At 45.5% G+C, this 14,253-nt stretch overlaps 1 protein-coding gene across 1 annotated transcript in view; it reads left to right on the forward strand.

Moving 5' to 3' along the window:
• Positions 1 to 7,973, forward strand: part of LOC115004487 (plexin-A2-like) — a gene marked incomplete at its 5' end in the record, with an annotated part of 36,708 nt that extends 28,735 nt beyond the window's left edge. Inside the window, 5 exons of the mRNA XM_029426122.1 lie at positions 2,529 to 2,719; positions 2,808 to 2,977; positions 3,057 to 3,269; positions 3,543 to 3,693; positions 7,223 to 7,973. Coding sequence (XP_029281982.1) covers positions 2,529 to 2,719; positions 2,808 to 2,977; positions 3,057 to 3,269; positions 3,543 to 3,693; positions 7,223 to 7,318 — 821 coding nt within the window. The remainder of the gene's footprint in view (positions 1 to 2,528; positions 2,720 to 2,807; positions 2,978 to 3,056; positions 3,270 to 3,542; positions 3,694 to 7,222) is intronic.
• Between the last annotated feature and the right edge of the window lie 6,280 nt (positions 7,974 to 14,253).

A 14,253-nucleotide genomic window follows, 5' to 3' on the forward strand; every position in this document is an offset into this window, starting at 1 on the left:
AATAATTTTTGTCAGTTGCAGATAAAGGTTTTTACGCTTGAGGTCGTTTATGTCTTTGTTGAACAAGAGTTCTCTAAATGTGTTATGGAAACGCCTTTGCAGAATACATTCTGGCCTAGCAAGTATGTATTACTGCTGTTTCTGCTCTCGCCGTCTTCTCAGATCTTCCCGTAGCGGGCGAACGCTTGCATCTCCGAACAGCTTGAAGCTTGTTGCATGCTAACTGACATGAAGGAAGCAATAAAGCAAAGTTGTGATTCATTTAGTTTATTCGCTCCACAACAGTTGATGGAAACAAGGCGAGTTCGTATTTCTTTTTTTGCGGCATTTCAAAAGTGTTCTGAAGATTCGCTTCACAACTGCCGTATGTGAGGCGGCTATGTTCACATTTGCAGGCGTATTAATCAACAGTTGATCCCATGCAAATGTAATCTTGTTGCCTCACAGACACATCAACATGTTTTTGATATCAGTTGTTTCAGAGAGGAACAAAGCCACGCTCAGCTGTGTGTGGAGCTGCTCGTCTTTCTGCTGCAGACCGTCTCCAACTGTGTGTGCTGCAGTCTGCTTCTCACTTCAGCTCCAGACTCTGATGGATGCTAGAATAATGGAAAGACTTGAGAGAGAGGAGGAGATTAAGAAGAGGGGAGAGGGAGAGACGTAGCCATTGTTTGATTTCCCAGCCGTCATATTATAATAATAAAGATACACACATACATACAGTTCAGTAACTGATACACACATGCACGCAGCTCAGTAACTGATACACACATACACGCAGCTCAGTAACTGATACACACATGCACGCAGCTCAGTAACTGATACACACATACAAACACACAACATACCTCAGATGTGCTTGTCGTTTGTGCTGCTGGGTGTCACATTGGATCCAACAGCAGACACACAGCAGCACCAGGCGTCTTGTGATTGCTAATTATTCTGTGTGAATGGTCCTTCACACAAACAGGGAAAGATGAGTGAGCGTGGCCAATTATGAGGATTAGGGATAGAACGCTGCCTTTAAACGGTCCAACACAGAAGAAGAGCTCACAGCATCCTTACCCCTCCAATCAAGTCTTATATTTAGAAATGGACACCTGTGGATACAGAGTGAAGAAGAGGGTCTTTATCTTCAGTGTATGTTGTAAAATAAGGTGGAGACACATTCACAAAATACCGGATACATTTCAGAGGATTACAGCGCAGTCATTACTCTCCTTCACACAGATGATGGACCAAAGTAAAGAAGTATAGCTACCCAGAGAGAGCAACACTTATCTGCATCATGTTGCTATTTTAATATCTTATCTCGAGTCATTACTCTCAAGTGTCTCGGCCACAGGGGATGTTTGAATCATGAAACTGCACAGAGCTGCTGAGAGGCCGAACTCGCTCCCATCCCTCTCTTACGTCGTGCCTTCATGTGTGCGAGTGCTCCAGCACTGGAGCCGCACGTGTGTGGCATAGAAAGCAGAGGCTCTGCTGTCGTGTGCCCGGCCCTCATCAATCATGGGATGGCACAGCAGGCGCAGCTGCAACTCCATACCTGCTGATGGATTCATACCAATTTCACGTTCAACACTTAGCATCTTGACTCAATTCACACCACCGGCACCACCCCCCTCTTCGAGCATTAGAATCAGCTCCTGGTGTGCAGGCGGCTTCAGAAGAGCTGCAGGGCACAGCTTAGTGTGAGGGGAGATGAGGAAAGGCTGAAAGTGCCGGAAGGATGGAGGGGAAGAGGAAATACAAGGGCAGTAAAACCCAGTGACTGGATTACGATGGAATCTGGGACCTCAATCCACCCCGTACACAGGCACATATACTCATCCCCTGCTCTCTGGAGGCCCCTGCAGAGGCGCGGGATGGGCTCATTTGAAAGGTGCAAGTGTCTGTATTGGTAGCAAGGAGCTTTGTTGTTCAGCTCGGCCTTTGAAGCCAGGTCAGAGAGAGATCCTCGTTGAGATCCTGAGTCTCCGGAGAGCCGGCTGCCAGGAGAAGATGCGGCTAATTAGGAGAAAGAGTGAGGCGAGAGCGAGGAGACGAGGAGACGAGGAGACGAAGACCACGTATGGATGAAGGAGGCCGGCTGAGCTGCTCGACAAACTGTGGATCTTTTGATGCATTGATTCAAACGTGACAGGGACGTTTCCAACATGGCGTTTTAAGAGGAGCCAGGCTCTATGTAAAGAGCAGGACATGAATGAGTGTAGAGACAAACATACATATGAAGCACTGGGTAAATATCTGTGTTCAGTATTCACTGCGTGCTGGGATCCAGTTACAAGAGGGTCACAAGTAATCAGTGGACCACAACCTGTTACTTCTATGAGATGATCCACTGGAGGGGAACACAGAAGATGCTTTGTAATGAGTTACACAGGTGTGTGTGTGTGTGTGTGTGTGTGTGTGTGTGTGTGTGTGTGTGTGTGTGTGTGTGTGTGTGTGTGTGTGTGTGTGAGAGCACTTCATTGACATCAGTCATTTAGGATTACTCATGGTTCTCTTTGTTTTTCCCTGGACAGACTCTTCCTTCCGCTACACGGGCAGTCCCGATAGCCTGCGCTCACGTGCTCCTATGATCACGCCTGATCTGGAAAGTGGTGTGAAGGTGTGGCACCTGGTGAAGAACCACGAGCACGGAGACCAGAAGGAAGGAGACCGAGGCAGCAAGATGGTCTCTGAGATTTATCTGACCCGGCTGCTCGCTACCAAGGTAGGACATTGTGCCACGAGGAGACTTTAGCTCTGAGATCTCTCGTCACCCACAAGCTGCTCATCTCTGTGTCCTCTCCTTCTCTCAGGGGACGCTACAAAAGTTTGTGGACGATCTATTTGAAACGTTGTTCAGCACGGTTCACCGAGGCAGCACTCTGCCCCTCGCCATCAAATACATGTTCGACTTCCTGGACGAGCAGGCGGACAAACATGGCATCCACGACACAGACGTGCGTCACACGTGGAAAAGCAACTGGTAAGATCCTGCGCCGCTCAAGTGTTTGTCACCTGGAACCTTCTTTCTGTTTCTTATTGTCTTCGTCTCCATCTTCCAGCCTCCCTCTGCGTTTCTGGGTGAACGTGATCAAGAACCCGCAGTTTGTGTTCGACATCCATAAGAGCAGCATCACGGACGCCTGCCTGTCTGTAGTGGCTCAGACCTTTATGGATTCCTGCTCCACTTCAGAGCACCGTCTGGGCAAAGACTCCCCATCCAATAAGCTGCTTTACGCTAAAGATATCCCCAATTACAAGAGCTGGGTAGAGAGGTAAGAGCTTTACGCTTTATACACCATTCTGATCCGCTGTATCAAATCTTTTCTGTATCCTCTTACAATAAAAACCGGGATCTTTGGGGAAATGGATTCATAATTCTCTTTCTTCTTGCTACACTTCTCAAGCAGATTGTGTCAAAGCCCTTCGTGAGCGACTGTTAGCAGGCATCCATTGTTCCGTAAAGTGATATTATGCCTCAGAAATGTGACTGTATAAAGACTGTCTCAGTTGAGCTCTTACATTGGCTCCCTTGTCTGCCTCTTCAGGTACTACGCTGACATCAACCGGCTGCCAGCCATCAGTGACCAGGACATGAACGCATATTTGGCAGAGCAGGCCAGACTCCACTCCACAGAGTTTAACATGCTCAGCGCTCTCAATGAGATCTACTCCTACGTCAGCAAGTACAGTGAGGAGGTAAGTGATGCATGTACACACACATGAGCACATTCTGCAGAAAGCATTAGGCTCCGTGCAGTTTACAAGGTCCAATTTATCTGAATATGTTTCCGATATTTGAATAAAGAGCAGATTGAACGTATCAGATGTGAAATGTTTACAAAACTTCTGCAGACTTGCTGAGTTGATGGCGTTGTACGTGTTGATCCCTGTCGGCAACTGATTATTCTGATTGTTCTGATGCTAATTGAATGCAGCACAGACGCCCTACTCTCAATGTTAACGAACGTGAACCTCAGTTTGTGATCCGCTCCGACGTGTAAAGTGTTCTTCTGCTTCTCTTCCACCAAGTTTAATGGAGATCAGTCCTGTAGCTTTTCCGAAAACCAGCAAACAAACAGACAAAGAGTTAAAGACGTGACCTCCTTTGTGGAGATTATAACGACAACATGTGACAGTTTTATAACACCAGGGAAAAAAGGGAAATTGTGTTTTTTTTATATGACCACCTGCCCTGCTCTGCTCTGTTCTGCTCTGCTCTGTTCTGCCCTGCCCTGCTCTGCTCTGTTCTGCTCTGTTCTGCTCTGCTCTGTTCTGCTCTGCTCTGTTCTGCTCTGTTCTGCTCTGCCCTGCTCTGTTCTGCCCTGCTCTGTTCTGCTCTGTTCTGCTCTGTTCTGTTCTGCCCTGCTCTGTTCTGCTCTGTTCTGTTCTGCTCTGCTCTGTTCTGCTCTGCTCTGCCCTGCTGTGTTCTGCTCTGTTCTGCTCTGCTCTGTTCTGCTCTGTTCTGCTCTGCTCTGTTCTGTTCTGCTCTGTTCTGCTCTGTCTGTTCTGCTCTGTTCTGCTCTGCTCTGTTCTGCTCTGTTCTGCTCTGCTCTGTTATGTTATGTTCTGCTCTGTTCTGCTCTGTTCTGTTCTGCTCTGTTCTGTTCTGCTCTGCTCTGTTCTGTTCTCGTCTGCTCTGTTCTGTTCTGTTCTGCTCTGCTCTGTTCTGCTCTGTTCTGCTCTGTTCTGTTCTACTTTGTTCTGCTCTGCTCTGTTCTGCTCTGCTCTGTTCTGCTCTGCTCTGCTCTGTTCTGCTCTGTTCTGGTCTGCTCTGCTCTGCTCTGAGTTCCTGCTGCTGCTCTTCCTCTCTTTATCCCCCCTCTCTCTTTCTTGCCTTTTTCCTTTAACGCCTCCTGTTGCATTAATATTATAATTCCTAATACGTTATATTATAAGTTTTTCTCAGGTGGAGTTGAAGTGTATATATAGTTATAGACTGAGTTCACCTGAGGGCAGTCCCAGGCCCTGACTGTGTAATGAGCTGCTGCCTTGCCAATCAGCCGCTAATTACAGACAGATTGCGAGAGCGCAAATTGAACAAAAGGGCGTGCTGCAAATTTGCCCCGCGCATAACTGTACGTTCATCCTGCCCTTGGTGTTCTCAGACTATTCATAACTGGCAGAGGTTAGTGAGGTCAGCTCCGAGTCTTCAGTAGTCTTCCCCGAAGCCCAGAGGTCTAGTGAGGCCTGCTCTTAACAAGGCCGAGGTCTGATCTGCAGCAGAAAGGGGTTGTCTACAAGATCACCTTTCCTCTGTTATATAGGGCTCTCATGAGCGGAAACACAGGCAACACACACGCAACACACACACACACTGTCACATCACAGGAAGCATGGAACAGGAGGGAGGAAGGGAAAGTGCATTTATGGAGACATTTAGCTTCTAATGTCAGCTCCTCCTCTGGGAAGCATTAGCCTGACCTTTATGTTGGACCAGAGTATCTCTCTCCTTCTCTTATTGTCTCGCTCCCTACTTCCTGTACGCTCCTTCTCTTCTCACCCATTATCCAGTCAGCTTCCCCTTTGCTCCATCTCACCTCTTGTGCCGCCTCTGCAGTTGGAGCTGTCTGACGCACACGTGCATGGAGACATACGCAAACTGGCACTCCCAGAGTGCAGTGTGTTAAAACGGTTCTTCATTCTCACTCAGCCTGTCAGGCTAACCAGGCCTGAGCTGCAGCCTACTTAAATGGATTTGGGAGACGGCAGAGGGAGCTGCACCTGCATACAATGCTACACATTAATAATAGATTGCTATCGGGCCTGATGAGGAGGAGGAAACGCTCCGCCGGTAGCTGCCAGCCTTTAAGAGCACTTACGCAGATGAGTGGAAGATGCGAGGCGGGCAGAGAGGTTCCGCTGCAGACGCCAGCAGACGAAGGTTCGCCACGCTTTTTAGAAGAACAGAACAAGAACATCGCCGAAAACAAACGCTTAAAAACTCAACTTCTGCTTCTGATTGAGGTCACGTGACACGACGCGTCTTGTAACACGTTTGAAAGCACAGAAAGAAGCAGAGCTTTGTTTGTTAGGCTGAATAAAAGCAGATGTTTCATCAATATGTCTGGTTGATCAGTTGTGAGTATGAATAAATGCACAGTGCTGCTCAACATGAGTGATGGTGCATCCTCCCATGTTCTATTACCTCAGAATATTTGACACATTGCATAAGAGGGTCAATTAATAATTTTGTTCAAATCATGAATTATTGAGCCAGAAACTGTGAGTCCAGTGCAGCGTGATGTGAAATGGATCCGTGGTAGTGAACAAGATGCACAGACTATATGTTGAAATGAAAGCTGCTGCATTTGGATACAAAGACGTGGATCCGTATCAAAGGCGGCGCCCGTATTGTAGCAGTTTTGCAGTTTCACGCTCATATTAAAGGCCTTCGCCGTGTGTGCGGCTGCCACTCTGACGCAGAATCCTCCCGACAACACAGACGCCAGATGAGAGAAGAAGAGGAGAGCCTGTCTCACATCCTTTTGAACCTGACTTGACAAATGCCAAATTTACAAGAAATGGGCTCAGAAGATAAAAGGGGAAAAGTCTAATACACAAATACTTCTCCATGTTGTCAAAGATAAAAGCAGTGATGTCATTCCTTTCTTTCCCTTTCATGTGATGTCCACACAGACACCTAACAGAACTGCTGCACTTCATGAAGAAATACACAATCAAATGTCATATCTATAAATGTATCGTCGTGGGGCCCTGAGCACACACACACACACACACACACACACACACACACACACACACACACACACACACACACACACACACACTCCTACAGAGGAGCAAGACCCTTTTTGTGTCTCTTTGTAGTTGTTTTGTGTTTCTTTCTTGTCCTTCTGAGTCTCTTTAAGCAACAGGTTGTAGGTGCAGGCTGGGGGGGGGGGGGGGGGGGGGGGGGAAGGGCCTTGAGATTGCTTTTAGCTTTGAAAGGCGCTTTACAAATACAATTTATTATTATTATTATTATTATTATTATCATTATTATTATTATTATTATTATTATTATTAGTAGTAGTATTATTATTATTATTATCATTATTATTATTATTATTAGTAGTATTATTATTATTATTATTATTATCATTATTATTATTATTAGTAGTATTATTATTATTATTATTAAGGGGGGTAATCCATCCATGTGTTTGATCAGCAGCGATGTATTTTGCACGGTGGCTATCTAACTGTAGTTCTTCCCTGTGTGCAGATCACAGCGGCCCTGGAGCAGGATGAGCAGGCGAGGAAGCAGAAGCTGGCCTACAAGGTGGAGCAGCTGATCGCCGCCATGTCCCTGGAGAGCTGAGAGAGAGAGACGGCTCCCCTTCCCTCTCGTCGTGGGAGTCAGACCTGGGAGCTCTCAGCATTCACAGCCGGACAGACGTACGACTGCTTCAGTTTGTCATTCTCACCTCCCTCCACGACGGCCCCGGCTGAGCGCTCACAGACTCAGACCGACGGCGTGCAGCCGGAGCTCGCAGTGACAATAGGGAGGAGCATCGGTAGAGAAGGCAACTACATGGCTTGTATTTATTTTTTCTTTCTTTCTTTTTCTCAAAGGATATTTTCTCTCAGTTTGAAAGGAAATTGTATGTTGTGTGAGTGCGCGTGCGCGTGCGCGTGCATGAGTGTGTGCGTGTGTGTCATGCTGACGAAGACCGCGAGAGCAAGTGGACGAGCAGATTGACTCGCAGTGTGAACTGCAGACGCAGATCTCGTGTCGGACAGCTGAGCGTGCGTTCAGATTTTATTTTTGTACTTGTACATTTGAATATTATCAGTTGCAGTTGAAATACCCGGATCCCGAACGTGTTGTTGTACAAAGACTCAAGAGAGACGCACTCATCGGGGTGGCGTGCGTCTTCTCTCACTCCTCCCGTCCTCAGACTGATGCTTCAACACCTCTGCTGTCCAATCACAGGTGTACAGGAAACTCGTGCTCATCATCTCAGAGTCACTGGGACTCGGCTCGGGGGGGGGGGGGGGGGCTCACGGCTCAGCCAGCATGCTTGCACCTAAACTGAGGACGAAGAAGATGAAGAGTATTTAGACGAGCGTAAATGAACCTGGTGTCCGAGGCTATCCTTTCAGCAGGTCATCAGTGTATGTGAATGTACAAATGTTTTATTTTGTATTTCTACTTGAGTTCTGCGAACACAAAGGGGCTCAGAGCTGAGCGGCAGAGATGTTTGCAGTCGTTCGTCCAACTGCTTCCGGAACATTATCAGCTGGTTCCAATGTCATGATGATATCAGAGTCATCAGCCCGATGGAGGAGCTGCTACACAGAACAGAACCCAAAACACAAGACTCTCCCCCAGGACAGTGGAGTCCATGTCCCCTAACCCTAACCCTAACCCTAACGTAAAACTGTACTTTCACTTCACAAACGTACGTATTCGAACCACAAACCACCATCTTTTCTTAAACTCAACCAAGTAGTTGTGCTGAAGCTAAAGAAGTAGTTTTCTGTGTGTGACATTTCATTCAGCTTCACAGTGGATGATAAAGCTGCTCGTGTGTGTGTAGCAGCTCCTCTCCTCTCACATCCATCAGGCTGATTATCACTAATATCGCCTGTGACATGATTCCCTCTGAATCACCGTCCCGCCGGAGGAGAGTGTGCGTGCGTGTGGAGGCTCGACGTTATATAACCACGGTTTATACCTCTTTGGGAACTTGATCATCGTTCTGTGTACTTTGCATGCCATCACACATCAGAAGCGAGTCCTGCCGGCTCTCGTTGGCCCGTTGAGATGTGAGCTGATGGGAGACGTTACCCGACCCCGTGTCCTCGCGCTCACAACACGAGTTTGAACAAGTGCCAAAAGATCCTTTCAAATTCTTCACTAATGTGTCAAAGATCGGTTTATGCTTTACAGAGGGAGCCAAGCTCTCGTGTCGGAGTGTCGAGCCGGTTACAGGTGAAGCTTACAGATGCTGAGTTTTGAAACTCGGGGAAAGGTACGAAACATAAGCAGGAGAAAAGAGATGTGGGAGGGAGGAACGCAGTCGCACGTCGCGTGGACTCAAACCAAAACGTCGCAGGTTAAAGGCCGACCTTCCTGCTGCATGACAACAAACTGTAGATTTCATCGTCGATCTTTTCATTTTCTTCCGGGATATGTTTGCTTTCAGTTTACATCAAGTACTTGAACATAGGTAGTGTTAAAGGTTTGCACAGTACACCGCATGACACCAGGAGTGGGTGAAAGGTGCTTCTTTTCTCCGTGGCCTTAGATTCCCACCTGCTTCCTGTTCCTGATCTTATTAGTCCTTCACTCTGCAAAGTGTTTCGGTGCTTGGGAGCCCAATAGTTTTCCAGTGACACCCGGCGCTGGCGCTCTTCTGAGAACCGTCTTAGCGAGATAAAGGAAAAGGAAAGGTGAAGATGGTGCGGCCGGCTCAGGCACACATTGCCTCGCTCAGCACTCGGCTCGCCCGAGCTGTTTGAAGAGAAGTGTTGAGAAGTGAGGAGAGAGGCAGAGGGAGAGGGAGAACCCCTTTAGCTCTAGTTTCCTGCTCCGGCTTTGAAGCTGCTCTTTGATCTGAGCCAGTTGTGTGCACAGTGTGATCAGGAGATGGAGAGGAGAAGGGAAAAACATCAAACTAACAGGCGAGGAGAAATGTAGGATGAGGTGATGATTGACATGCTGTTACTGTGTCCGACCAGCGGGGGCAGAAGTGGGAAAAGAGTAGCTGCAATCTGTTCCCTCATGTGAACCTCTTGTCACTATGGAGGCCACATATACAGCCGGCCTACATACACACAACACAACGCTTCTTCCTTTTGACTAAGGTGTCTTCCCAATTTCAGCAAATAGAATTGTATCCTCCTCATACCTCACATTGCTTGTATGGAGTAATGCTTTTTATCATTTTAAGGACCTAAATGCCTTTTCCTTTTTGCAAGGGATGAAAAATGTATGTTTCTTAGAGTCTTTCCAACTGTTAGATGAGCGCCGCCGTACTCAGAATGGTGACAGGCGTAACCGGAGGCATATACACAAATTGGTCGAAGTGGCTTTGATTTTTCTCTCACGGATCATTTATATCAGGATGTTTCCTTTTGTCTTGTGTGAGATTTGTGCATGCGTTTTAATTCATGCTTTAGTTCTGCCTGGTATTCCATATCGATCCACGCCGTCGTTACACCAACTGCAATTCTTCCTGAAAGCCCATCTGTGCACGTCTTGCACCACGGCTGAATGCACCGTGTTTTTGTGAAAGATATGTGTGTGTGTGTGTGTGTGTAGCTTGCGTCCACGCTGTACGCTCATTTCTGGGAACATTGTAATTCAGTTTTTTACTTTTTGACTGCCAGTTGTGTGAGACATGTATAGATGTGCATAAACACAACCTCATTTCAGCTCCAGCTCATTGAAGATGCTTTTTGCACTTGTTTTGCCCTCAGTGTAACGTGTTGCCGAAGAGATGGTGTTGTGGTTTTGACTGGCACGTGTCATTCCTTACACAAAACAAAGCATTTAATCCTGTGCGGGGGGGCATTACATTTTTTGTTGCTTTATGGCATCAGACAGAGGAATTTAAATCCCCATCAATGTATTACTCTCAAGTCAAAATATCACCAAGTATAAAACGAGTATCCTTCCATTTTAAACACATTGTGAACAACCCCTTTGTAGACACTGGAGTTCTGTAAAATAGTTATTACTGGCAATGATGACGATGATGATGATGATAATAATAATAATAATAATAATAATAATAATAATGGCTGTCTGTTAATCTTGTTTTATAAAAGTGTTGTGAAAATTGTAAGAAACTTAAAGTATTTAAAAAAGGTTGTTCTCTTGTTTTTTTATTTGCTTTGATTTTGTTATGATAATATATTATTGTGTACCTATTGTAAATATGAAGCACACCTATTTTGCAAGCCAAGGATTCACTTTGTACTGTTGTTATATATAAATAAACTTTGCTGGTTAAAAATTGCATAGAGCCGAAATCTGTATTCATGTGTCTTTGTTGAGCCACCAAATAGAACATCGGTAATTATAAATCTCCATGGCCACTCAGCGAAACTACAGTTCCCATGATGCACTGGGGGATGGAAGTAAGATATCAATTAGTCATATGCGCGCCACAATTTAACCCCCGTTTCTTTGTTTTTGCCGTTTATTTGTTTAGATTTTGACAAATTGTACCAATAAAAGTATACAGAATGAACTATTAGCACTATGTGTTTGCTAGGTGCTCATGGAAGTACAGACAACTTCCACGGGATTACTTTGAGACTGTGGTTTTTCTCAGGTAAGATCTGGAGAAGGAGGTGTACACTGCACGGACCTCGCAGGTGTTGGTATCCTGTAAAGTGTAAGTCACGCGCAATATAAACATGTGTATTTTATGTCTTTGTGGTTAGTTTTGACCGGATTATGTCTCCTAGAAGGAGTTCACAGTAACAAACAGGTTTGGCTGACATCAAGTCATCTACAATATACATGTTGGGGCATTTTCAGAGGTTAAAAACGATTTTTAAAAGATTAAAAACAATCGTTATATTGTTAGTTAATTATTATTATTTTTATATGTCAACAGCAAAATTATTAAAGACATTGCTACTGATGAATTGCTTAAAAAAAGGGCAAATATTCTATTAAATGTCATTTTGTTTCTGGTTCTTGTTTGAATTAAATGTTCAAATTGTTTATATTGGTTATTTTAACTTTGCCAACCTGTCAATATACATTTGATTAAATTGTCTGTCAATAAACAACCATACAACATTATACAAAATAAACAATATACATGTTTTTTGGGGCATTTTCAGAGATTAAAAACGATTTTTAAAGATTAAAAACAATCGTTATATTGTTAGTTCATTATTATTATTTTGAATACTACTAATGAATTGCTTAAAATGGGATGATATTCTATTAATGTATTTTAACATTGTGCCAAACCACGTGATGGTTGGCACAAATGTCCAACATGACTTTAACACTAATCACCTAATTTTAGAAAATGTGTGCACATTAAAACATATTTATTTATAGCAGAGACCTTACATGAATAGCATAACATATTATTCCAGAGAAATATGAGAGTGAAAAGTGTACCAACCACCAGCGGTCTCCCTACATGTGTCTATATTTGCCCGAGGTTCTTCCCTCCTCACATCACATCTGAAAACCTCCATCCTAAGGTGATGGCCAATTTTGGCCTCCGTCAGGCACATCTCCAAACTCCCACACCCACCAGCCATCCCTCTCCCATCCCCTGCAGCTCTGGCTTCATCCTGAGTTATCCTGCACTCCCCACTCACTTCAGGCTGGCTAACAGAATAACCCATAGCTGCAACATGCTGAATTGCAGTCGTTTGTCTTCATGCAACTCTGTTAGCTGAGACTGGGCTCAGCTTTTCTGCGCCACCACAGGGGCTGCAATCACATTAGGTTGCTAATGGAAGTGCGGGTCAGTGTGTTTAGCTGGAATGAAATGGCCCTGAGGTCGGTGATTCCACAGAGGATGATTGTGTGGATGACCACTGAGGCACTAGCTCATGCGTTTGTCCACTCTCTGGCTGCACCCGTCTTTTATTAGAGAGGAAACTGTAGAACATAGTAGGAGAGTGGGCAGAGAGCGAGGCAGGAAGGAGGTTCAGGCGTTAAGTAGAGTGTGCAAAAAACACTGCGACTCTACCAGCTTACTCTCTAATAATAATCACATTGCCTTTGTGATTGTTGGACGTTTTCATCATCCACACTGTGAGAAAATCAATCCTGGCAATCATACCACCACTTAGCACCACATGAGTACCTACCTGTGTCATACCTGTGGCAAAAGCAGTGGTCACTGATTCACTCATTTGAAATGCTTTCATTGAAAAGTGTAGTTTGACGGTACACGAGGTGGAGTATAGATGCTTCTCTCGGCTTCCTGTTGCTGCCAGTTTATCAAGAAATATGTGTTGTATATGGTGAGTCCCTTGGCCACCCCTACTCCTGTATTTCCTCTAGGGAAGGTTTAATCCCCGCTGCTTCTAATCCTGTACTGCTGAGACCAATTCAAATCCACGCGGGACTTAACGCCCTGTAATGCCTTTACAAGTAGTTGCATAAAGCTGACATCCCGTTCGTTCTGGCTGGGATTCTCAGCCTGGATTACAAGGCAAATTCTGAAATAATTAGGGTAATGTGAGTTGGCAAAAAAAATGCCCCGGGGGATTTCTGCCCTATTTTAAAGAATAGTCGGGTATTATTCCACAATGAAAACAAACAAACCCTGACGTCTCGTTGGCCCTCAGTGCTTCTCCATCTGACCCTCTTTGTTTCAGATTATTTTAGGAAGTGTTTTATTACAACGTGCTGTCGCCGAAAGTCTTTCCCATTTCAAAGACACCATCCTGATGACGTCACTTTAGTGCAATGCTAACCGTCATGTATGCTACACCATGAGTAACGAGGTTGGAGTAAGTCATGTGAGCTCAAAATGTTTGGTAAACTTGAGGGGTTTAAATGTGACTGATTGGCGCCCCAGTAGCTCACCTGGTCCTGCAGCGGGCCTGGGTTTCAGATCTCCCCTTTTCCTAATCTTATAGTACTGCACTATCATTGAAGGGGGAAACAAGCCCAGAGAAGTATCTTTAAAACGTTTATTTCTTTACTTATTGGAGGTGATGGAAGAGAAAGACACGGGCGATACAATCCAAACACATCAGGAGGAGAAAATGAAAGTAAAGAGAGATGCAAAGAAAGAGCACTTTTGACAGAGAGAAGACGTAAGAAGCAGCACCGAGGCTGAACCGAACACAAGAAAGAGATGCGCGTGTGCTGCTGGAAGATGGTCTGAGGGAAATTGCGAACGCATGTGAATCCAGGTGTCATGGAGTCTCAGCACAGGCTCTATTTATAGCCTGGCTTCCCGCTGTTGGAGCTGTCACTCTCAGTGTGCTCTGCAGCCCGTCTCGCCTGCCGCCCGCTAGCCTGTCTCTCATTAGAACTCCACAGCACAGCACACGCCCTGCATAATTCACAGGTCGGAGACTCATTCAGCAGCCTGTGTTAGCCTCACACATACTGGAAATAATATGATGTTTGAAAACAGCACATAGGTGAACAAACAGGTGCACAATGAGACCCGGCGTTCATCCATGTTCAAAGACAAGGGAAGCGACGTGGCTAATAATGGACTGCTTCTCTCATGCGTGCGTAGAAGTCCATTTATCTGTGACTGTCCGTCTGACCATCGGGGTCGTTCTCCGCATGCGACGGGTTCC

Source organism: Cottoperca gobio, unplaced genomic scaffold (assembly GCF_900634415.1).
Source record: "Cottoperca gobio unplaced genomic scaffold, fCotGob3.1 fCotGob3_104arrow_ctg1, whole genome shotgun sequence".
In the NCBI taxonomy this organism is placed as follows: domain Eukaryota; kingdom Metazoa; phylum Chordata; class Actinopteri; order Perciformes; family Bovichtidae; genus Cottoperca; species Cottoperca gobio.